General features: G+C 64.5%; 1 protein-coding gene across 1 annotated transcript; it reads right to left on the bottom strand.

Annotated features, from left to right (window-relative positions):
* Positions 1-6: 6 nt before the first annotated feature.
* JTB (jumping translocation breakpoint) lies at positions 7-303 on the bottom strand (the record flags this gene model as incomplete). The annotated part of the gene is made up of 2 exons (XM_009892392.1): positions 7-100; positions 230-303. Coding segments are annotated over 2 exons (168 nt in total), but the record flags the coding sequence as incomplete, so codon positions are not given.
* Positions 304-392: the final 89 nt, after the last annotated feature.

Consider the following 392-nt stretch of genomic DNA (forward strand, 5'->3'; position numbering starts at 1 on the left):
CTGGCGACACACCACCAACACCGCGAAGACAGCAGCAACACACATCATGGTACCCACGAACCTCCAGAAAACGTGCGCTTCCATCACTGCGGAGCGACAGCTGCACCCACGGGGAGAGTTAGGAAAGCCAGAGGGAACAGCCTCAGCCCCAAATCCCACCCCGTCTCCCCCTGCGACCCTCCCGGGGCTCAGGGTTGCCCCGTTTCCCACCCCCAGAAGCCGCACTCACCTCTTGAACTCCTCCCTCTTAGAGGTGGCACAGTTGATCCTCTCAACGAAACCCGTGGTGATGCACTCCGGTACTGTTTTCTGTGACCGAGAGGGGTCCCTCAGAGGCCGTGCCGGGGCAGGACGTGCCCCCGACCCCGCCAGCCCCGGGCAGGGCCCGGCGC

Source organism: Charadrius vociferus, unplaced genomic scaffold (assembly GCF_000708025.1).
Source record: "Charadrius vociferus isolate BGI_N301 unplaced genomic scaffold, ASM70802v2 scaffold2969, whole genome shotgun sequence".
NCBI classification, from domain to species: domain Eukaryota; kingdom Metazoa; phylum Chordata; class Aves; order Charadriiformes; family Charadriidae; genus Charadrius; species Charadrius vociferus.